This window comes from Carlito syrichta, unplaced genomic scaffold (genome assembly GCF_000164805.1).
Source record: "Carlito syrichta isolate Samal-C Ts95f unplaced genomic scaffold, Tarsius_syrichta-2.0.1 Scaffold303148, whole genome shotgun sequence".
In the NCBI taxonomy this organism is placed as follows: Eukaryota; Metazoa; Chordata; class Mammalia; order Primates; family Tarsiidae; genus Carlito; species Carlito syrichta.
In genome coordinates, this window is record NW_007247244.1 from 144,397 (window position 1) to 167,879 (window position 23,483).

The 23,483-nt window shown below is 35.8% G+C and overlaps 1 protein-coding gene across 7 annotated transcripts in view; it reads left to right on the plus strand.

Moving 5' to 3' along the window:
* Positions 1-23,483, plus strand: part of RCOR3 (REST corepressor 3) — a 51,474-nt gene that overhangs the window by 683 nt on the left and 27,308 nt on the right. For 4 of the 7 annotated variants that reach the window (XM_008057871.2, XM_021712242.1, XM_021712245.1 and 1 more), the window contains exons 2-8: positions 112-168; positions 9,445-9,522; positions 12,305-12,357; positions 14,780-14,941; positions 16,305-16,429; positions 17,124-17,202; positions 23,111-23,329. In XM_008057871.2, coding sequence (XP_008056062.1) covers positions 112-168; positions 9,445-9,522; positions 12,305-12,357; positions 14,780-14,941; positions 16,305-16,429; positions 17,124-17,202; positions 23,111-23,329 — 773 coding nt within the window. Of the gene's footprint in view, positions 1-111; positions 169-9,444; positions 9,523-9,755; positions 10,104-12,304; positions 12,358-14,779; positions 14,942-16,304; positions 16,430-17,123; positions 17,203-23,110; positions 23,330-23,483 lie in introns of all 7 variants that reach the window. The other 3 variants (XM_021712247.1, XM_021712243.1, XM_021712244.1) reach the window with 3 other exon arrangements.

A 23,483-nucleotide genomic window follows, 5' to 3' on the forward strand; every position in this document is an offset into this window, starting at 1 on the left:
TCCTTTCCTCCAGCCAGCGATTTTTATTTTTTACTAAGTGTCCCTTCCTTTTCCTTTTTCTTTCTTTTCTTCTTCTTTTTTTTATTTTTATTTTTTGGCATTGCTTTGCAGATGTTGGGATGAGAGTCGGAGCAGAATACCAAGCTCGGATCCCTGAATTTGATCCAGGTAGATACATTTGTTTGAGCAAAATCCCGTCTCCCCTTTCCTGGGCTTGGTGTAGGGTAGACCGTGTAGGGGTCCGGGCGTGGGGCTGGGAGAGGATGCGGGGCTGGGCTGGGCTGGGCTGGGCTGGGCTGGGCTGGACTGGGCAGGGCAGGGCAGGGCAGGGCCGGGCAGGGCAGGCATCCGTGGCGGGGAGGCTGTCAGGCTTGGCCAGGCTGTGACACAGGGCGTGTGGGCAGATGTGTGCATGGCAAGGTTAACATGGTTCCCTTTAGAGGCCACTTGCCCGCTGGTGGCATCGCCTTTCTGACTCTTGAGCCGGGAGCGGGGCCGGGGTGAGCAGGGGGAGCCGGCCCTTGGCGGAGACCCGAGTCCGAGGCCGGAGGAGCAGCGGCAGCGGAGCCGAGGGCTGGGGGAGAGGGCGTGCGGGCTGTGTGTGGACGAGCCATGCAGATGTCAGTTGCCACATTGCCCCCCGAGCCGAGGGCCGCGCGCTGCAAGGCGGGCGGCGGAGCCTGGGGCGGCTGTCAGCGGCCGAGGCCAAGGGCGAGCCCCGCCGACCCGCGCGCACACGGGATTGTCTCTTTTCTTTCTTTTTGGCTAGGTGGTGTAGCTTTGGTCGCGGCATCTGGGCTGAGTGTGGGAGCCGCGGAGAGAAAGGGGTGGGGGAAGGGGGTGGGGAAACGCCAGCGGCACAACTCGCTGGCGAGCCAACCCTAGGAAGTCAGACCACAGGACAGTGGCTGCAGCTGCCAAGGAGACATTTTCTCCCGGAGCAGCCGGGTTCCAGCGTCCTCTGCCAACCCAGCTTGCGGGCTCCCTGTCTACTTTTCTCCAAACAGGCTCCCTGGCGGTCACGGGATTTCACCCTGCACGGGGATTGGGCGAGAGTTCCGCATATGGAGGCGCCCTTGCTGGAGCCTCTCGAGTGGAGCGCGTTTCCTTCTCCCTTCCCTGCCCTAGCCAGACCCTCTTCAGTTCAGGCTTGGGCCAGACTTTGAAAGCCTTTCTTCTCCTTCTCCTTCTCCTTCTCCTTCTCCTTCTCCTTCTCCTTCTCCTTCTCCTTCTCCTTCTCCTTCTCCTTCTCCTTCTCCTTCTCCTTCTCCTTCTCCTTCTCCTTCTCCTTCTCCTTCTCCTTCTCCTCCTTACAGTTCATCAATTTTTTTTCCCCCAGTGCCTGCTCATAATAGCATTGTGTTTGTGGCGGACTCTGGAATTCTGTGTTAGGTATTAATAGGGCTTACTGGTATTTTTCTGGGGAGAGAAAGTATGTTGATGTAATTATTAGGGTAGAGAGAGAGGTATTTGCGTACTTCTCTTCCCCATTAGGACAATGCAGAATGATATTTTCTAACCATTCCAAGAGTTCAGGTAGCGGCTCTTTCCGATAAAATATTGTGAGTGTTATATGATTGCCGGGACAGTCCTTTTTGATAGGTAAAACCAATGATGCAAGAGTGCTCACTAGATTTGGGTTGCATTCTAAATGACATGGCTGTTAGTTGATTTTATTCAAAGGCTATATCAGTGTGTGTGTACTGATGGGCTTCAAATTTTAAATGTTTTGTGAAACTAATTTTCTTTATTGAAGTAGTGAGTAGGTGAATGGCACTTTCATACTCTCCTGCTGCCTCTGGGTTTAGGTTGACATTTGGAAAGAGCATACCTTGGCTTTAAGAGACTGAATTCAATTCCCAACTCCTAACTCTTATTTTTATGCTCTAAGCAAGTCATTGGCCTTCTCTGAGCCTCACTTTTCCCAGCTATAAAAACTGTTTCGTGGAATTCTTGCCAGAATTAAATGACTGGGCATATGGCAGTTAATTATTCAGTAAACATTGAAATTTTTAATAGTGAATGATTCTGAGTATATTTACATCTTTCTGATTTGGAGCTTTTATTGGTACTCTGCTGGTATTTATAGTTATTTCCGAATCAGAGCTCAGAAGCCAGAATTATTTCTTAAGTTAATAAACATATTTATCTTTTTGTCCTATTGGGTTGATCTGAGTCAATATTTGTAGACAACTATATACAGGTTGATTGGGGGATCTTGATTAGGACAGACTTAATGCTGGAACAGACTTGCATATGCCATATGCTGATAACTGTAAAGCATTTTTTTGTTTGTTTCATGGTAAACTAAACACTAGAACAAACTTCAAAATTTGAAGAACAATTTACATAAACAGAAGACTAGGTGGTTTTAAATGGCCGCTATTTGGATTAACCAACTTAATTGACAATATTTGCTTATTTTAAACCGAAATAGATGTTTGTGGAGGGAAAAAAAATGACTGAGATGTTACTATTTTTTAAATAATTAGTCATGTTTTCAATTTATCAAATTTTAATTTTTTAAAGTTCGAATAAGGATAAATGACACATTTAAAAAATTTGCTTATTCACTTTCTGCTTAATTGTCTTCTCCAGAAGCAATATCAAAGCCAAGGACATAATTAAAACCAATTACCGTTTAAACTTTTCTGTAGCTGTTAAATGCCAGTCTTGTCAAGCAAATGTAGATAATCAGTTATTAGACATTTGTTACAAGGAAATATTGAGCCTTTGTGCCATTCAACATTGTACTGCTGCTCTATTATTCTAAATGTTGTTACTATTGTGTAAAACTTTTATTTCATACCGCTTGAATATAGTTAGGTGAGAATTTAAGCACATTACTTTGGAAAAGATAATAAAGTGAAAGATATTTGGCAGTGATAGGGCTAGAGAAATGGTCAGCTTCTCTCCTTTACTTTCTCTCATTTCATTATCTTTGTCTCAAACCATTCAATCCATCTTTATGGAGATTGTTCATGTGTAGCTCTACAAGGCATTTGAAAGAAAAATTCCTTGGGTGCTGAGATTATGATGGTCAGAATACAGGAAAATTAAAAGCGATTTTTTAATGGAGCATATTTTTATTGGAAGAAATGATAGTGATGATGACAAAAATTAAATACATAATTATTAAAGTAATTATTTTAGAAAACATGAGGCATTGAGATTCATGTTAGTATTGCTGAAGTTAGGAGATTAGGGACAAGTCACTTTAATTGTAGGACCATTACTAATAATTTCTTTATAATTTGCTAACTGAATTTCTGATCATTTTCTTTTAATTGTTTACTAGATCTTTCCAACTTTTGTTTAGTGTCTACTCACTGTGCTTACATCATGAACAGTTTTGTGTGGTGATTAAGAGTCTTATCATACACCATTAATCTAGCATGGTTTAGTGACCTTAGGTGAACTACCTGACTTCTCTAGGCCTTAGTTTTCCCACTTATAAAAGAGTGATAATGTTAAGTATCACAAGATTAAGTGAAAATGGATGTGTGTAAAGCAGTGGTTTTAAAAATATTTTGCTTGCATACCCGTAAAAGAGTTTTGGAAAAACAGATTCTTTCGCATATTTTTAAGTTGACATCTATTATTTGTCACTGAGTTTAAATAGTTGAAGAATGTAATCTCTAGTGTATTTGAAATAGTAACAAGTTAAAATAAAGTTTTTGTATTATTTTAAATGTATCCAATTAAATATAAATACTATAGTGATATGATAGTATCTATTTTTTTTTTTTTTTTTTTTTTTTTGAGTAGGCGTCTCACTCGGTCGCCCAGACTGGAGTGCAGTGGCCGCTCCCGGCCACCGCAGCCTCGACCTGCTGGGCTCCGGCAATCCTTCCACCTCAGCTTTCTGAGTAGCTGGAAATACAGATGGGCGCTACCACGCCCGGCTACTTTTTGATTTATTGTGGAGATGAGGTCTTGCCTGCCCAGGCGGGTCTCAAACCCGCGGGCTCAGGCAATCCACTCACTTCGGCCGATAGTATCCATTTTATATGAAAGTTTACGTTGTTCCTTTTTGTGTTTGAAGTCATTCCCATATTTCCCCATAGATTTTTATCTTCTATAATATGATTTTGTGCTTGAAAATGCTTTATTGATTACCTGTGAACAAAAGTTCTGAGTGTGAAATCTCTTCTGGCTTGAGTTATTAGAATTAATGCATAATTGATTAAAACTGTAGTAGTTACGATGCCTTGAGAAAAGGAGGGCTTTGCTGACAACCTATTTGACGCCCTAGAGGTTTTAAAATTTGGAGTCATGTATACTCTTGTAGGATTTGGAATGCATGAGAGATGTGCTGATACGTCCCTCCATATACCACCCTCCCCTCCTTTTCTAAAGTGAAAGGACATTTGTGAAAAGGGATAATGGAAGTAGCATGAGCATATAGCTTAGACTGCAGGTGAGTTTTCAGACAGATTGTCTTAGAAAGAGAACTTAGGAAAGTTGAAGTTCTCAAAATTGATTCTCTTAAAACTTATCCATGTTCATGTACACTGGGAAAGTCTTTGTTTACCCCAATTTCAAATTGGTATATAATCAGTATATAATTTAGAGCCCAGTATATAAATAGTAAAAATGTTAAAAATATTTGGAGCATCTTAATATTCTCAGTATTTAAATTATTTCTGTAGATGTTTGTTCTATGATCTTTGCCAGTCCTTATTTTTAATGTCTAAAAGAAAATTTGAAAAGTAATAGATTTTTATTTTTGTACTTTGAAATTTGCTATTGACATGGAAATCCTAGCTTATCAAATTATATTTTTGTTTCTTGGTTGTTGGTTTTCTCCAGTTGTCTCATAAATGTACTTTATTAACTGCAGTTAAAAGAGATCTAAATGATTTCAAAGAGATTAAACTTTTTAATGTTTTATTTAAAATTTAAAAAACTGGTCAACATTTTTATTTTCAGAACTGACATGCTACCATATCTTTTAAAATTATGGTAGCTTGCTGTATGGGTTTTGGTTTATTTTTTAACCCATTCAGAAGATAAAATAATTCTAAGTATGGTTATTTTGTTGGTGAGTCAGGTTTGATTCTCAGTACATTTCTAAATACCAAACAGTTTTGGGGTATAATCTTAAATATTGTTACAGTTAAAAACGAATACACGGAGTTAATATCCTTTTAATGTTTTATTTCATTCCAACTTTTACAATGGAAAGGGTAAAACTATTGGATGCAAAGTATCCTAGGGGGTAGATAAATTATTTTTAATAGCACAAGTTACTTTCTCCTTTTATAGAAGAGATGTTAGGTGTGATTGGTCAGGAAAAAAGTTTTATTTCAGCTATTCAATCTCCTTTTCAAGGGCTTAGTGAGATGGTCATCAACCATTTGACTTTCAGCCCCATGAGGTTTTATGTATTTATTTTAGTTGACTGATAAGGTGAGAAGAAACCTTTTCAGGGTGGAGAAAGAAGAGAACTTAAGAAAGAATTGTCAGATGGTCTTAGAGTCTATAATACTCAGTGATTTTTCACAGAAACCAAGAACTGAGTACCACATGTCCTCATGAATGTACTCTGAACATTTACCATAATACTATAAGGAAGGGATTGGCAGTAGCCAGAAACTGGGCAGGGGGGAGTGAGGGAGACACACACATACCATCAATAAGGATACCTGATCTCAAGCCAGGCAAACTGGGGACCAAAGGGAGGCCCAAACTTTACCTGTATGATGACCGTTTGTATGCCAATCCTGAATTCTACCCTACATCTTTAAAATAAAAAATTGTCTTCAATAACATACACTAGTAATAATAATAAAGTCTTGTTATGTAATGTTTACCATTTGCCAGATATATTAATTCATTTAATTTTTGGATAATTCTCTCATCGTTCATATTTTTATTTTTGTTTTTTTATTTTTTATTTTTTGACTTGGAGTCTTACTGTCGCTCAGACTGGAGTGCAATGACCGCTCCCGGCCATCGCAGCCTCGCCTGCTGGGCTCCAGTGATCCTTCCATCTCAGCCTTCCGAGTAGCTGGAACTACAGGCGCGCGCTACCACGCCCGGCTAATTTTTTGACTTATTGTAGAGATGATGTCTCGCCAAGTTGCCCAGGCGAGTCTCGAACCTGCGGGCTCAGGCAATCCGCTCACCTCGGCCTCCCAAATTGCTGGGGTTACAGGCTGCATATTTTTAGAGATGAGGAAAACTAAGGTGCAGACATAAAAGTAGATTTACCCAAGGTGATGCAGCTACCAAGTGACTGAGCTGGGAGTCAAACTCTGGGAGTATGGCTCTATCTGTAGTCCATATTCTTAATCATTCACTAAAATATCGCTCATTTTCTGAAATGTCAGTCATCTCTTGGGCCTTATTGACACATATGTAATTGAAAATAGTGGAGTCCAGTTGAGGGTTAGGGAAAGAACGTTATGACATACCTAATTAGGCATTCTCTGCTGTCAGGCAGGATTACTGTCTACAACTACCCTCCTGACTCCTTCCCATATTAGAAGAGCTATTAGCCACCATAGCTTGGATGCCAGTTTTTGTCAGGTCAGACCAGTATCTGTTTAAAAAGATGTTTAATAAAGACTTTGGGGGAGGGGAGTCTGTCACTCAGGCTGGAATTCAGTGACACACTCGTGGCCACCACAGCCTCTACTTGCTGTGCTCCAGCTATCCTTCTGCCTCAGCCTTCCAAGTAGCTGGAACTACAGGCGTGTGCCACCACACCTGACTAATTTTTCTTGATTTTTTTTGTAGAGGTCTCACCAAGTTACCCAGGCTGACCTCAACCCCTGGACTTAGGCAGTCCTCTTGCCTCTACCTCCCAAAGTGCTGGGATTATAGGCGTGAGCCAGCACACCTGGCCAATAAAGACATTTTAATTCAGACCTTCTATAATGCAAGAATGAGATGCAAGGAAATATGTTTAAATAATAAGCTATTAAGTCTTGTGACTTAATGGAAAACTTTCTCTGTTGCATTCTATGTTCTGTTAAGTAGGATATAAATGATTTATTATCACGATCCACTGTGCAAAAAGAATCAGTTCCATGTTAAAGAACTGCAGGTTAGGATGGATAGTCACTGGAAATAACATTAGATTTTATTCGTTAAGTAAGGGCTTCTGACAAGGGTACATAGATTTATTTTATTTCCATTAAGTGGTTGTCTATTTTGTGTTTGTATTTTTATTTGCATGGTTAAAATTTAAATATATATCTTAATATTGACATTTTTTTTAAAAAATCTCAAAGTTTATTTTCATTGAGTATAAATTTTAGATAATGAGTCTTTATTTTAAACTTTCATTTTCTTAAATTCTAAGCTTTTGCTTTTTTTTTTTTTTTTTTGGAGTTGGAGTCTCACTCTGTTGCCCAGACTGGAGCATAGTGACATACTCACAGCCACCACAGCCTTGACCTGCTGGGCTCAGGCGATCCTTCTGCCTCAGCCTTCCAAGTAGCTGGAACTACAGGCGTACACCACCACACCCAGCTAATTTTTTGATTTATTGTAGAGATGAGGTCTCACCATGTTGCCCAGGCTGATCTTGAACCTCTGGGATCAGGCAGTTCTCTTGCCTCCACCTCCCAGAGTGCTGGGATTATAGGAGTGAGCCACCATTCCTGGCTGCTTTTATCCTCTTATGTTAAAGATAAAACAACACACAAAAGGGTTTTGCTTTTAGACTTACTTGTAATTGTGGTTTTCAACTACTTTGGTGGTGTTTCTTTCCATTTCTCTTCGTCCTTAATTTTTCTTATAAAATACATACCATTTAAAAATAAATTTAGTTTCATATTTTACTAACAAGGAATGATTCTTTAAAATTTGTTCAGTAGTGTTTTATGATGCTTTTCCAAAAATAAAAAAATTATTCCATGATATTAAATTATTGCCTGATAATTTCTCTAGATGGAGATTATAGTTGTAGTTCTCTTACTTCAGAAATGAATGTTTTTTATTCTAAATATCTTAATAACTTTACAGATGATCACAGTTTAACCTCAGCGTTCTGTTAATATTTTATATGAATAATATGGAATTCTGACTATTAGAGGTAGCTGTCAGTACCTCATAAAAGTCATTTATGACATATTCCTAGACAAGTCTTTTTAAAACATGTAGCAACAGTGCTTCATTTGTTGATAGTTTTAATTAGCCTGAATACAACTAAGAATAAGGTAGAAGCCTGAAAAAGACCACTGAGTAATTACTGGGTATGTACTTGGCTCTCACATAGCTGTGTCAGATTTTTATTCATTCTGTTTAATCTTAATTTATATCAATTTTAATAGGGTTTGATTTTTCTGACTTTCTAGATTATAACTGATTAGAAATAAATTAGAGACTGGGTGTGATGGTATGAGACCATCCCAGCTACTCGGGAGGCTAAGGTAAGTAAGAGGATCACTTGAGACCAGGAGTTGTAGACCAACCTTAGTACTGGGAGACCCCATCTCTTTAAAAAAAAGAAAAAGAAAAAAAAGGAAGAAATTAGAAAAGGATAGTATGCTTCTTGATAGGAAGTAGACTGTCAGATTACATTAAGAAGAAATTATGTTATTAACTTTTACATCTTTAATTCTTTTGTTTTTAAGTATTTTGCTATTTATTTTTTAAGTCACGGTCTCACATTGTCACTCATGCTGGAGTGCAGTGGCACAGTCACAGCTCACCAAAGCCTCCACCTGCTTAGCTCAAGCGATTCTTCTGCCTCAGCCTCCCAAGTAACTGGAACTACAGGTGCACACAACCATGCCTGGTTAATTTTTTTTTCTTTCTTTCTTTTCTTTTCTTTTTTTTTTAGAGACGAGGTCTCACTGTGTTGTCTAGGCTGTTCTTGAATTCTCGGGCTAAAGCAATTCTGCCTCAGCCTCCCAGAGTGCTGGGATTACAGTTGTGAGTCACCATGCCCAACTGACTTTTCTTCTTAACACAAAGTACATACTTTTAGAAATATAAAATATAATAAATGAACTTAAGTTTAAAAAGGAATAACTAGCAGACTCTCAGGAAGGAATAAAATTAAATAAAAAGCAGATGTATATATTTAAAAATTGGCCCACTTTGGTGTAGGGCAAAATAATACCTGAGGCAATACCTCTAGTTTAAAAGTGTTAGTTTTTAATGATGATCCCTGAGTAATGCATGGAAGGTTAAATCAGATTTATTACCCTCTGTCAAGCAGGGATATGTAAGAAATGTTTTTAAGATTTAAAGTCTTTTTTAATTTAAAGGGAATAAGCTCCAGCATTTGCAAAATTCCCTTCATTTTTGTAAACAGGTTATTTACTAAATGTAAATCTGTTTTTCTTCTCTTTGTTATCCTTTGTTTTCTGTCTGTCCTTCTTTGCAGGAACTATATTAAAATGGAAATAAAACTTACTTTGTTTAGACTTACTTTGAATGTAAATAAAATCCATCATCTTCAAAGTAATTCATTCTTTTCCCTAGGTGCTACAAAGTACACAGATAAAGACAATGGAGGGATGCTTGTATGGTCTCCATATCACAGTATCCCAGATGCCAAATGTAAGTTTTCTGAAATTGATTGTTAATGTCAACAGGGGTCTGTCAACCAATTCAAAAAGTGTCATTTGTTTTTGGATCTTTAGATTCTCATAAGAAAACAGTTCTGTTTTTGTTTTATTTTGTTTTTTAATGGAGGTTGTTATATTAGAATGTTTTGTTTTTTTATTGTTGTTGTTTTTTTTTTGTTTTTTGTTTTTGGAAGATAGTGGGTTGCTCATTCCAATTTGTGTCAGGCCCATGAAGAATGAAAAAAACCTAGGATCTGATGGCATTGCTGCTTAAATCCTCAAGCAGGGGAGGGAGTTACTATGTAGACATCTGCACAGGCTTTTCCTCAGTATATGGAGCTGTAAAGAAATGCCTTCAAACTTCAGAGAGCCCACTATCATTACCATATTAAAGAGGAAAGGGGAAAGAACTGACTTCAGCAGCCATCAGGTCATCTTTGTGCTCTCCATTTCTGGACTGAGACCTTCTGGATCATTGACCATGCACTTCTTGAATCATGGTGTGGCTTTAGACTTCAGTGTGATGTAGCGGACCTGATCCTTTGCGGCACATCAGATGTAGGAAACGTGCAGGTAACAACACTAAGATCCCCACCCCTCCATTCAGTTACCACTGAATTTATTAAATAACAGCAACACTGAACAGCTAATTCTGCAGCTATAAAATAAGCTTGTCTTTTTAGAATATTTACATCTTAAAGATGTTTTATTGTGATTTATCTCGTCCCGTGGAAATTAATGGTATCCTATCATGTGCATAGTAAGTCTAATCGTGCTTATTGATGAAATAAGAGAACTAAAAATGGAAAAACTGAGTATGTTTCTGCATACCCAATAATTCTTCCAATGTAAGAGCTTTTGAATACCAGCAAAAGGTCTAGCTGGTAATCTAGGAATTGTGTGCCCTTGAGACATTCCTAACTGAAAACATGAAAATGTTCATGTAGCCTGAAACTGTTTACTGAGAACCTGAAAGAGATGTCCAGTTTCCCAGGTTCAGTCCTCATTATAGGCAAAGGTTTTCATTCAAACTGAGCATCAGGATATCGTTGAATTTTACTGTTTTAACGGAATTTTTTTGTTTGTTTTTTGTTCTTATTATAGTGGTGCATTTCTTAGCAAAGAGGAAAACAAAATTCAACCAACACTTCCTGGCAGTGTGGTAGAATATCCACATGAAGGTCTAGGACAGAGGTTTTAAACTCTGGCTGTGTTTTGGAATCACTTGGGAAACTTTTTTTAAAAGTACTTAATGTCTAGTCTTTATGTCAAACCAATTAAGTCAGAATCTTCAGGGGTGGAACCTGGATATCTTACTTTTTAAAAGCTCCCACACTGATTATAATGCATAGCCAGTGTTGAGAACCACAGGTCAATTGGTATTATTCAGCATATGTATAGACCTGCCATGTATTTAAGTGCTTCAGGTTCTAAGCAATATATTATATTTGAATTTTCTGCACCAAAAGCTTACCCTTTGCAATATAATGGCATTCATTAAAAACTGTTTTTATTCTAATGGCATTATTCTAAGAGCTATTTATATATTAAGCTGTATTGACCAATAATCATAGCAAATACTTAGAAAGTACTTAAAATGTGCCAGGTGCTGTTCTGAGCAGTTTTCATATGTTAATCATATGTTAGGAGGAAGTTACTGTTTTTATCAACAATTTAGAGTGAAGAAACTAAAGTTGCAAAAAGATCAGGTTACTTGACCAAAGTCATAAAACTAGCCACAAACTGATAATCAAGCCTAGGTAGACTAACTGTTCCAGAATCAGGATTCTGCTGCTCAAAAATATTTTTAAAGAATAATATATATATAATATATATTTTATTTTTTTTTATTTTTTGAGTCCAAGTTGCACTGTCACCCAGGCTGGAGTACAGTGGCATACTCACGGCCACTGCTGGGCTCAGGTGATCCTTATGCTTCAGCCTTCCAAGTAGCTGGAACTACAGGCATGTGCTACCACATCCAACTAATTTTTTGTTTTGCCATGTTGCCCAGGCTAGTCGCAACCCGTGGGCTCAGGAAATCCTCTTGCCTCTCCATACATACACATTTTATATATAATGATTTTAAAGAATCAAGAAGGAGAGATTATATGAACTTCACATAAAACTGAGTTCTGGTAAATGTAGCAGACTTCTCAGCAATGAGGCCTTGTGTTAGCCAGTTTATCATCATTGAAACTGCTTGTCTAAATAATTCTGTTGGCTTAATTACAAATGAAAGATAAACAAAATGGAATACTCAAACACTCTTTGTATAACAAACTGGAAGAGCAGAAAATTTAGGGACACTGAAGCACACTTAAATGTGTCATTATTATGTATAGCTGGCAAAACTTTGGGTAAACTGTCCTTTATACAGCAATCAGAAATGGAATGGTAAAGGCTTTGGACCAACTCTAAATATGAAAATGGGTCTTAAACAGCTAAGTCTTTTCAAATAAAGACTGGAAAAGAAAATCAAGAAATCTTAATATTTTACACTGTAATTAGGTCTATTGGCTACTCCCAAATTGGTCTTTTTCTGCAGATGAAAATATAGTAATATTGAATTTAGTACATATAATGTCTAGTCATAGAGATAAGTCTTACTAAATAAAATTTAAAGAAAGTGAGCTTTTGATCCTGTTTATATGTCTCTTTTTTTAACACTTCATGGAAGTTGCTTTGGTTCTTTATTTTGCTTTGTTAAGATAAAAGTAGATGTGAGCAAATGAAGTAAGAATAATTAATTATATAACATTATCTCATTACAGTGGATGAATATATTGCGATTGCAAAGGAAAAGCATGGCTACAACGTGGAACAGGTATGTAGAGAAACCTTTTTTCTCATTTTTTTCATTTGTTGCTTAACATAGGCATTTTTTGTTATCTGTTATTCTGGATAGTTGTGCATTATTATTATTGTTATTATTATTATTTGTTGGGATCTCACTTTGTCATCCAGGTTGGAGTGCCGAGGCATGATCATAGCTCATTGCAGCCTTGACCTCCTGAGCTCAGGCAATCCTCCGGCTGCAACCTCCCAAGTAGCTGGGACTACAGGCGCACACCACCACACCTGGTTAATTTTTAAATTTTTTTGTAGAGACAAGGTCTCACTGTGTTGCCCTGTTGGTCTCTAGCTCAAGCAATCCTTCCACCTTGGCCTCCCAAAGTGCTAGGATTACAAGGCATGAGCAACCATGCCTAGCTGAAAAACATTTTAATACCGACGCTTGTCTCAATATTTTCTAAATCCAAAGAGTATCACATGATAGTTTCTGTTCTAAGAAAGTACTTAAGTTCACCAACTTTATAGATACTACCAAAGAACCTAGCAAAATTTGACCTTTCAACATTAAGGATTTTGCTTTTGTAAACATTATTCATTTCCAGGTCTCGAACATTTTTCTCTCAATACCTCTGTTTCTTATTTTACTCTGAGATGTGAAAGTTTCTGAAATCCTTCAGCATTACTTTGGAAAATGCTTACCAAATGAGAAGTAAGTTTTTGGTGTATTTGGGGGTAAATATACATGGATAGGACTTTAAAACAAAATTTTGTTTATGAAAAAATTTAATAATATAAATAATTCTCTTTTGACTTTTTGTTCTAAAGAGCTAAAATAAATACTTCTTCACTTAAAGAAGTATTTAGGACTTTAATTTCGAATGAAATCACAAAAGACTTTTTATTTGTTAAATAGCTTTAAAAAGAATATATCAATATATGATATGTCTGTCTATATGTAGAATTAGATATATCATACAGTTCATTATACCCAGTAATAAGGGAATGGGAAAAATGACAATGAGATTCTTAAATCTCATATCAACTAACCATTATATCAACCATTATCAGAATTAATGGTAAAATAGGTAGATTTGTTTTAACTGAGGAAAGAAAGGTGAATTACCTGTAACTTGAGTTATTAAGAGTTAAAAGTCACTAACATGGCAAAGCAAAATTTTATGAAATTGCTATGTTTATTTTATCTATATCTATATAAACTTCATTAACTTTTTTGTAGAGTTTGAAGCCTTAGATTGCCTTTTTTGTTTTTGAGTTCTGCCTTTCTCTTTGATATTTGTTTGAGAAAGTTAGTCCTTTGATTGCATGTATATTCATTTTCCTGTTTATTTTAAAAAACTGTTAAAAAAAAGTTCAGAAATTAACTTTCAGACTCACTGTTTAAAGAGTTGTTAGGCCTGGCGCTGTGGCTCACACCTATAATCCCAGCACCTTGGGAGGCCAAGGTGAGAGGATTGCCAGAGCCCACGTGTTCGAGACCAGCCTGGGCAACTTGGTATAGACCTCATCTCTACAATAAATGAAAAATTAGCCAGCCGTGGTGGCACATGCTTGTAGTTCCAGATACTTGAAAGACTGAGGTGGAAGGATCACCTGAGCCCAGCAAATTGAGGCTGCAGTGGCCATAAATGTGCCACTGCCCTCCAGCCTGGGCGACAGAGTGAGACTCCAACTCAAAAAAAGAGTTGCTGTATCTCAAAGTTTATTTCCTAAATGATACCCAATACCTTATGGTAAAGAGAAAGGCCTACTAGTTATAACAGAGGGGAAAGTTATGGAATTTTTAGAAATCGTTCGTTTCAGGCTTTCTTATGACTTGGTAATAAGTCATTGAAGTTATTTTTATGTTTCACAACAATTCTAGGTATATGTTATAATAATAAAGAACTTTTAAAAATATATGTGGTAAAAAAAAACTGTTAAATTTCTGCGAAGGTATTCTTGGAAGTGTTTAACTAAACTTGATATACTTGTAAAAGGTTGAAACATAAACATCTCTCTACTAAGTCCCAGCTGAGCATTTCTGGCTTTGTGTTGTAGTTGATAGTTTCATTCAAGTATTGATTTACTGGATATTTTCCTTTTAGCATATTTTTCCTACAAATTGACAAATTACAAAATGTGGGTGAAAGTCTTGGTATGAGCCTACAAACTTGCATTAGGAGTTATAGTCACTCTTCTCAGCTCACTGTTTTTCCTAGATTCTGCAGCAAATGTGGTATGTAAGAACATTCACTGTTCTGAGGCTTTGATTTAGCAGAAATAAATAAATGAGGTCCACTACCTGGGCGCCCCTGATTAAAAGTCCCAAACTGTGAGTGTATTTTCAGTTGAAGTCATAGGCTTAAGATTTTAATCTAATTTGTGTTTAACTTTCTTAAGTGTATTGGGACATAAGTCCATTAAAACCAAAGGGGAATGATTTCTCTTCAAAGGCACTTGGCATGTTGTTCTGGCATAAACATAACATTGAGAAGTCCCTTGCTGATCTCCCTAATTTCACTCCCTTTCCGGATGAGTGGACAGTGGAAGATAAAGTCCTTTTTGAACAAGCCTTTAGTTTTCATGGGAAGAGCTTTCACAGGATTCAGCAAATGGTATGGTAATTTTGGTCTTAATGTGAATCGTACATGAATATCTTATGCTACTACTGAACAATTCTTTATTAAATACAAAAAAATTTAAATTAAAATTTAATTTTAAAAGTGATATTTGTATACAATCCTGTTTTCTGTAACCACACATATATGACAATTATAGTAAATTAGTTTTTATTTGGACTCAGATGTATATGTAATATAGTTATTGCTGTTCCTGGGGGAAAAGATAATAATTTCAACTTTAAGTTGTTTTACTTTTTGACGTCAGAATTTTGTTTTCTAATTTATATTTTTTATATGAAAGTTCCATTATAAAAAATTCTGTATTTCAATATTATACAGATGGTGATGCTGCTTTTTTTTTTAAAGGAGAGAAACTGCTCTATATTTTTAGTTTCTAAATTTTTAGTATTGTGTTAAAAGAATATAAATCTGATATATTGCTGCATTAAACTATTTTAACCTGAGTGGATGAAAATAAGATGTTTGCATATATACCTAAGTGTCTTCTTTAATCAAAGACAACATGTTTTTGGTGGGATATTTATGTCCTTGTTTGTTACTATGACAGATCAGTACATGATTGTTAGCCATTTCAATACTCAAAGACTTTATTTTAAAAGCCTGTTTGTATTATTTAGCATGTGAAGACCTGGATTTAAAACAAAGTTATTTTAAAAATTCATTGTTAAGAATTAAATAGCTTTTCTTGAAGACATTTTGCTAAATGAAAAAAACAAACTTAGGTTGCATTTTGTATGATTCCCTTTATGTGAGATGTTCAGAATTGGCAAATCCATAGAGACAAAAAGTAGATTAGTATGTGTCAGGGACTAGGGGAAGGGGAGAACAGAGAATGACTGCTAATGGGTAAAAGATTTCTTTTTGAGGTTTTGAAAACGTTCTGGAATTAGAGGTGGTGATTGCACAAATTAGTGAATACACTAAAACCACTAAGTTGTATACTTAAAATAGTGAGTTTTATGTTATGTGAATTATATCTCAGAAAAGTTGCAATTTACACCAGGGAAAAAAGAATTGAGTAACTCTTTAAGGAAAACAAATATTGAATACTAACATGGGTGTGCTGGGGACTTCTGGGGACATCTCACCAAATTAGTTTGTGACATCCTCCCTTCCCCCCAGAACAAATAGGAATATTCATTCAGAAATGTCAGTGAAATTGATGTGGTGAGATACTATAACAGTACTTTTTAGCACTGTAATTCATAAAGGTACCCATGAAATTTTTTTTTATTTTTGCCTTTATTAATAAAGAATGATATCAAAAATACTTTTCACTTTTTAAATCAAAGTTTATGACTTAAACTTACTGATATTAACATGAATTTTTTTTAAGCTTCCAGATAAAACAATTGCAAGCCTTGTAAAATATTACTATTCCTGGAAAAAAACTCGCTCTAGGACAAGTTTGATGGATCGCCAGGCTCGTAAACTAGCCAATAGACATAATCAAGGTGACAGGTAGGTTGGTTGCCTTTATATAGTTAAATTATTAGGGAAGAGCATTGGATTGCTTACATTTCCTAAGACAGAAAAATTATTACAACATATTGTAAATATTTCTTATCTTTACATTCATGTTCCTGCTCTGACAGGAAGAGCCAAGTGGTCAGAAGTTTTAATAGTAAGAGCTCTTCAATTCTTAACTGTAATCACAAATGCTTCCTTTTGGTACTGATATATTCATTACATATATTTAGTATATATTAAAAAATATCTTCTATGAAAGATGGCTTTTCATAATTGCCTGAGTAACCAAGGTCCCCATTATTGTAGTTGTATTTTTCTGGTAGTATCAAATAATTTTGTTTCACTTGTCTGTCTTTATTCTCCAACTAAAGGACTAACATTTAAGTATTATATCAAACTGTATGTGTTCTATTTCCCAAGTGATATTTCTTTTTAAATTCCTTTCCCATTGGGTCTCCATTTTTGAACTAGAAATGTTTGCTAAAATGATTATGTATATTCAATAAGATAAATGTTTCTAAACAGTACAGAAATCTAAGTTAAAAACTCATCTTCCCAAGGACAACTCTTAACTGTCAAATAATTTTAAGTAAAGTTATGAGAATGTATATTACAGTTTGAAAAGAGCACTGGAAAATAATTAAAAAGAAGGGAATTAAGTTTACTAATCTTTGTTTCTTTTCAGTGATGATGATGTGGAAGAAGCACACCCAATGGATGGGAATGATAGTGATTATGATCCCAAAAAAGAAGCCAAAAAAGAGGTAATGATGATAATTAGAAATGCTCGTAATTATTCTACAAAACCACAGAAAAAGAATAAATAGTAGTACTTCATATTAAGAAAAACATTTTTTTATAATGGTTTAGGAAGTAATAAATTTCAGTGCTGATTTGAGGCTTCGGTATCTTTTATACCGGGACCTGATACCTAGTAAACATTTAGTAAAATTATTATAATGAATGTGAATACATGTTATATATTCCTAATTATGTTACAAATGAGAGATTAAGAATTTGGTTTTAGTTCCCTAGAAAATATATGTATTTCTATATGAAATACAATTTTGCCCAACTATTCATGATGATACAGACTCATTTGGTCTTTTGTGTGCTTGTGATCTTATCCTACTAGCAAATATGAGGTGAGTATAAGTTAAAAAGTGATAAGAGGACACTGCAGGAGTGTGGTCCTGGACGAACTCTGTATATCAGCAGCTTCATTCATTTTTTTGCTCTTTTATGTATGATAGGACACCAGGCAGGAAAAGACACTACATTATTGCCTTTAACACAAATCTTTATGACTGCTTCTACATGTTGTTAGCATATTACATAGAAAGTTTTATTTTAACTTTTAAAAATTATGAACTATACACAGTATGTACAGTTTAAAGAATAATGATAACAAACACCAGTGTATCGATTACTGACCTTAAAAAACAGAAGTCTTGTGTGTATGTTTCCTCAGTTACCTACCCCTTCCTTCTCTCCAGAGGAAAGTCCTATACTGAAATTTATTATTCAATTCATGTTTATAGTTTTATCACATATATGTATATTTCTGGGTAATTATCATTTAGCTTTGTTCATTTCAAACTTTATTTAAGTGGAATCATATAGTTTGTGTTCTTCAGTACAAGCCTTTTTTGGTTTTTGCTATTCATTTTCATATTTCATTGTTATACATACACTGCAGCTTATTCACTCTCTTATCAGTGGGCACAATTTCTAATTATTTTTTATTGCTGTGAACAATGCTGATATGAACATGCCCTGGATTCACATGTATAGGAATTCCTTTGGGACAATAGTTCCCAACTAGGTTTAACACTACTCTCCTAAAGGGCATTTAGAAATTAATAGAGGTGTTTTCATTGTTGTAGTGGGGCAGAAGAAAGGGATGACACCTATATTGAAGTGCACAGCACAGATTGTTTCCCCAGAATGCCAACAGTGACTTATTGAGTAACAATGCCCCAGGATTATTTTTAGAAGAGTTACTCTACTTCAGAGTATAGCCATGTTCAGCTTTCCAAGATAATGGCAAATTGTTTTTCCATAGTTGATAGACCTCCATTAAGGTATGAGATTACTCATTTCCACCTCCATGCCAATACATGATGTGATCAGACTTTTAAAATGTTACAAATCTAGCAATATGAGATGGTATCTCATTGTGTTATCAATTTCATTTATCAATAACTGATGAGGCTGAAGATTTTTTCATTGATTTATTGGCTGCTGTATTTTTTTAAGTCCTTGTTTGTGGGGTTTTTTGTTTGTTTTGGAGATGGGATTTTGTTCTATCACCAAGCTGGAAGTGGCCTCGAACTTCTGAGCTCAAGCAATCCTCCTGCTTCAGCCTCCTGAGTAGCTGGGAATACAGGCGTGGACCACCATGTCCAACTTACTTTAAAACTTTTTTTAAAGACAGGGTCTTGCCGCGTTCCCCAGGCTGGTCTCAAACACCTAGCCTCAAGCAGTACTCCCACCTCAGCTTCCTGAGTAGCTGGGTTTTTAGAAACAGGCAACCTTGCTTGATTTGTTGTTGTTGTTGTTGTTGTTGTTGTTGTTTTTAAACCTACTTTTCTACTGGATTTTTGTACTTTTCTTAAAGACAGAATATAATTTTTTTTTCTTGGCCAGAAACAGTAGCTCATACCTGAAAGCCCAGCACTTTGGGAAGTCAAAGGCAGGAGGATCACTTGAGCCTCAGATACTGAGACCAGCCTGGGCAACATAGTGAGACCCCGTCTTGATGTAAAAAATAAATAAATAATAATAAATAATATATTTTTTATTGTTGAATACTGTGTGTATTCTGGATACCTATCCTTTGGTTACATGTGTTGCAAAGATCTTTCAGCAGTTTGTGGTTTATATTTTTAGTCTTTACAAGAGAGCAAACAGCTATTTTGTCAAAAGCATGTAAAATTTTAAATTATAATACTTTATATTTCCTTTTGTGAGTTTTAAAGTTTTGCTTTTTACATTAAAGTCCTTGATCTAGCAGTGAATAAGTTTTGTTCATATTGTGAGGTAGAGATCCTTTTTTATGTTTTAATATGGAAGTGACTCCATCTCTTTCACTTGGTCTACAATATTAGCTTTATTATATATAATGCTTTGTGTGTGTGTGTATGTGTGTATGTGTGCATATGCATGACTGTTTATTTTGCTTCTTTAGTCAGTTAAATATCTCTTGCCAATTCCACATTGCCTCAGTCAGTTATAATAAGTCTTGATAACTGCAAGAGCAAGTTCCACTATTTGGGGGTGGTTCTTAAGGTGTAAGTATTTTGACTATTTTGGATCTTTGCTTTTCATAGTTCATTTATAAGTTATTTTGAATTTACTATGTAGTGATTTATATTACTTGAAAATAATTTTGTTTCTTTTCAATCCTTATGCCTCTTATTTCTTCCCTTACTGAACTGGTTAGTATTACTGTTATAATGTTGAATAGAAGTTATGATTTTTTAAAAAGTTATGATAGCATTTTTTTCTTATTTCTGATTTTAGAGAGAATGATTTCAACATCAAGTAGGATGTTACTGAAGGTTTTGACTCATATTGCTGGCAGTTAATGCTAGCTGTGGATGGGAGCAGTACCATATGGGCTCTCCATATTGGTGGTCTCAGAGTAATCTGGCTTCTTACCTTGATGCCTGGTTTCCTCCAAAGTAATCCCAAAAACGCTAAGTAGAAGCTACCAAGCTTTTTCTGGCCCAGCCTTGAAACATACTCAACATCACTTCTATTGCATTCAGTTGGTTACGAGTCACTAAAATTGGTTCAGAATCAGTGGGAGGGAATATAGATCCCCTATTTCTCAATGTTGAGGAGTTTGCTGGCATGTTTTATTAAACGTTCAAGCCTAGAATATGGAATTTTCATAAATGTTTTTCTATGTGTGCTTGAAGATATATACTATTGGTAACCAAGTTTTATATGTGTCCATTAATTTAAACTTGTCAGTTTGTAATTGGAATCTGTATCCTTGCTTGCATACTTGCTAGCTTGATTTTTGTTGTCTGCTTATCTGGTCGCTTATTCTGATTAGTCAGTTATTGAGAAGTAATACTTTTTTATATTTTGAGGTTGTTATTAGGTGCATACAGGTTGTTTTATCTTGCTGCTGAATTGAGCCCTTTATCAACATGTAGTGATTTTTCCATCTCTTGTAATGACTTATGCCTTAAGGATTATTTTGTTTGATATGATATAGCTCCACCATCTTTCTTTTGTTAAGTATTTGCCTGGCATATCTTTATTATTTTACTTTTATCATTTCTATGTCCTCACATTCTAGTGTGTCTTATAGGGAACCTATAGCTGGGATTTTATATTATCTGAAGAGTTCAGTTCATTTATATTGATCATGTTCACTGATCTGTTTGTATTTTTCTTCTTTCTTATTTTTACATTCTATTTAACTTGTTTTTTCTAGTCTTCTTTCCCTTCCTTCATGTCCTATTTTAGGAATTAAGAATCTATCTCTTATTTCATTTTTTTCCCTCTCCCTCTCTACCAGTTTGGGATGTTTAAGACCCTTAGAATGCTTTGGCTCCAGCCACTGCCCTCGGGATTTATATGCTGTTTTGCATACAGTTTCAGTTACATCTTGGTTTTCTAAATCTCTCACATCAAACATATAGTCAGTTTTGTTTAGATTACTTACATATTTAACTTATATTTTGCCCACCATTCTTTCTTGAATCTTAGGGCTGTTTTGAAAATGATTCCTTTTTCCTAAAATATATACTTTAGAAGTTCATTTAGTGAGGATCTCTTGATTCTAAACACATTTTTTGAGACCTGAGTTTAAAGTGCATTCTTCCAGAGAGGATTTGCATTTGCTTCTGCTAAGTGTCTGTAAAAGTACTACCAACTTGAGACACTTTAAACTATATTTTTTATTTTTCAGGACAGACAGGTTATATAAATTTGGACCCCAAACCTGCCTGAATGCAGAATTGTGGTTAGGATTCTCAGGGAGTATTTTTTTTTTTTCCTACTTTGCACAATAATGGAGTTCCCTTTCCAGCATTCTGGCTTGTTTCTTGTGCCCTGCACCTGTTGTCCACTGAAGCCTGGGCTTTAAGTAAATGCCAACTACTCCATACTATTTATCTCTCTGGATTCTTACTTTCTCATCATTTGTGGCCTCTGAAGAATTTCCTCACTTCCCTGCCAGCTCAGAAGTGATTCTAAAATATTTTTTTTAAACGATTTGATCTAGCAATTTTTGGAGTTCTATACTGGAAGGAGTTATTCTGAACCTGAGTTCTGCCATGTGTTGCTTGGAGTTGGATTTTAAGTAATGAAGTGGGTTATACTTCATAATACACTTGTTTTATGAATTTTACTACAAGTTCTTTTTCTAAAGAATTGGATTATTAAATTTATTCAGTGAAATAATCTTCATCCTAATAGACATTGTTTCTTTTTCTTTTTTTTGTAGAAATGGGGTCTTGCTTTGTTGCCTAGACTGATCTTGCTCCTGGCTTCAGTCTTCCCACCTTGGCTTTCTAAAGTGCTGGGATTGCAGGAGTGAACTATGGTGCCTGGCCATAATGGACCTAGTTTCTAGTGGATTCTTCTTTCAGAAACACAGAATAACATTGTATTTTTGTATCACATTTAAGAATATTATAAGTTATAATAAAATACTACTGAAGACTTCATGGTCATCATTATTAGAATTTTTCTGACTTCTGAGGCATGAATTCACCTTTTAAAAAATAAACTGAGCTGGGCTCGGTGGCTCAGCCTGTAGTCCTGCACTTTGGGAGGCTGAGGTGAGTGGATTGCCTGAGCCCACGGGTTCGAGACCCACCAGGGCAACTTGGTGAGACCTCATCTCTACAATAAATCAAAAAATTAGCCGGGCATGGTAACGCATGCCTGTAGTTCCAGCTACTTGGAAGGCTGAGGCGGAAGGATCGCCGGAGCCCAGCAGGTCGAGGCTGTGGTGGCCGGGAGCAGCCACTGCACTCCAGTCTGGACAACAGAGTGAGACTCCAACTCAAAAAAATAAAATAAAATAAAATAAAATAAATAAACTGATTTGGAGTTTAGAAATATTGTCAGGTTTAAGATAATTTTGTGTCCTTTTTAACTTTTAGAGGCATAGTTCCCTTTGAACAACTGTAAAGTGCAAATGAAATGCTAACTCTTTTTAACCAGTTGTGTAATCTGCCATATCACAGTTTCTGATTTTCCCTCTTTTATTTTGTTATTTTAAAAAACATTGCATTCAATAAGTTATGGTCTTTCTTTCCTTCCTTCCTTCCTTCCTTCCTTCCTTCCTTCCTTCCTTCCTTCCTTTCTCCCTCCCTTTATTACTGAAGGAAAATATATCCCATCTTGAAGAAAACAAGAACATTTAGAGTCTAACTTATTTTTTCATTTGTTCTAAGTTCTCTGGGCCTAGAAATCTAACATTTGATTGCATAGATTAAGCAAGAATATGTTATGTTGTATACTTTTTTCTCTCCAATTGTTGAGTGATGTTTGTGTGTTGAACTTGGACTTGTAATGATATAATTGGTTAGAAGTATTTTTTTAGGTATACTTATTACAGCAGATACTTCTAGTAATAGACTGTTTTCAATTTCTACTTATGTGTAAACTAAGTGACCTTTTATTCTGTCTTTATTCTCTTAGGGTAATACTGAACAACCTGTCCAAACTAGCAAGATTGGACTTGGAAGGAGAGAGTATCAGAGTTTACAGCATCGCCATCATTCTCAGCGTTCTAAGTGCCGTCCACCTAAGGGCATGTATTTAACCCAGGAAGATGTGGTAGCTGTTTCCTGTAGTCCCAATGCAGCCAACACCATCTTGAGGCAACTGGACATGGAGTTGATCTCTCTAAAACGCCAGGTATCTTATAAAAAGTAGTATTTTTAATGGTTCTGTCCATTTTGCTTATCTGCTTTTATATAGGTTGAACTTAGTTGTTTGCAGAATTTCTCAGCCACCATTTATATAAGCCACTCATTTTAAAGTTTATCTTGTGTCCAGCTTACAAAATACC